The sequence below is a fragment of the Myotis brandtii genome, unplaced genomic scaffold (genome assembly GCF_000412655.1).
Source record: "Myotis brandtii unplaced genomic scaffold, ASM41265v1 scaffold23, whole genome shotgun sequence".
NCBI classification, from domain to species: domain Eukaryota; kingdom Metazoa; phylum Chordata; class Mammalia; order Chiroptera; family Vespertilionidae; genus Myotis; species Myotis brandtii.
The window spans coordinates 174,957-175,611 of NW_005358649.1; the positions used below are offsets into that span (position 1 = coordinate 174,957).

The following is a 655-nucleotide window of genomic DNA, read 5'->3' on the forward strand; positions in this document are numbered from 1 at the left end:
GAACCGCTCCGGAACCCCACACTCCGTGGGCCCAGGAACTTGCGCCGCCCACCTGCGCCGCCGCCGCCTCCGGGGAGCCGCGGTCCCAACTGGACCCTGGAATTTGTAGTCCGGGTTCTCGCACCGGCTCCGCCCCGTCCGGGCACGAGCCCAAAGGACCGCTTGGCATCCCATCTGCTCTCCAACACTGCCCTCTGCCGGCCTCTCCTCCAGTCGCCCGGATCATGAGCCAGTTCCGGTTGCTCCGGAAGTGAAGCTTTCTCTTCCGGGGCGAGCGTCTGGGTTCTCGCACGTGGTTGTGTTGCCCCGGCTTGAGCCGGCGCTGGCGGAGAATTTGAGTTGTTTTACCGGAGCTGGTGAGCGGAGCCGGGACCATGGAGGGCCAGAGCGTGGAGGAGCTGCTGGCTAAGGCGGAGCGGGACGAAGCCGACAAGTTGCAGCGCATCACGGTGCACAAGGAGCTGGAGCTGGAGTTCGACCTGGGTAACCTGCTGGCCTCGGACCGGAATCCTCCCACGGGCCTGCGGCGCGGGGAACCCATCCCGGAGGCCGAACTGCGGGCCTTGGCGCGGGACAACACGCAGCTGCTCATCAACCAGCTGTGGCAGTTGCCCACGGAGCGCGTAGAGGAGGCGCTGGTGGGGGGGCTGCCGGA

The 655-nt window shown here is 67.6% G+C and overlaps 1 protein-coding gene across 1 annotated transcript in view; it reads left to right on the top strand.

Moving 5' to 3' along the window:
- The first annotated feature begins 249 nt into the window (after positions 1-249).
- RRS1 (ribosome biogenesis regulator homolog) overlaps positions 250-655 on the top strand; it is a 2,415-nt gene continuing 2,009 nt past the window's right edge. Inside the window, exon 1 of the mRNA XM_005866397.2 lies at positions 250-647. Coding sequence (XP_005866459.1) covers positions 375-647 — 273 coding nt within the window. The 5' untranslated portion in view covers positions 250-374. The remainder of the gene's footprint in view (positions 648-655) is intronic.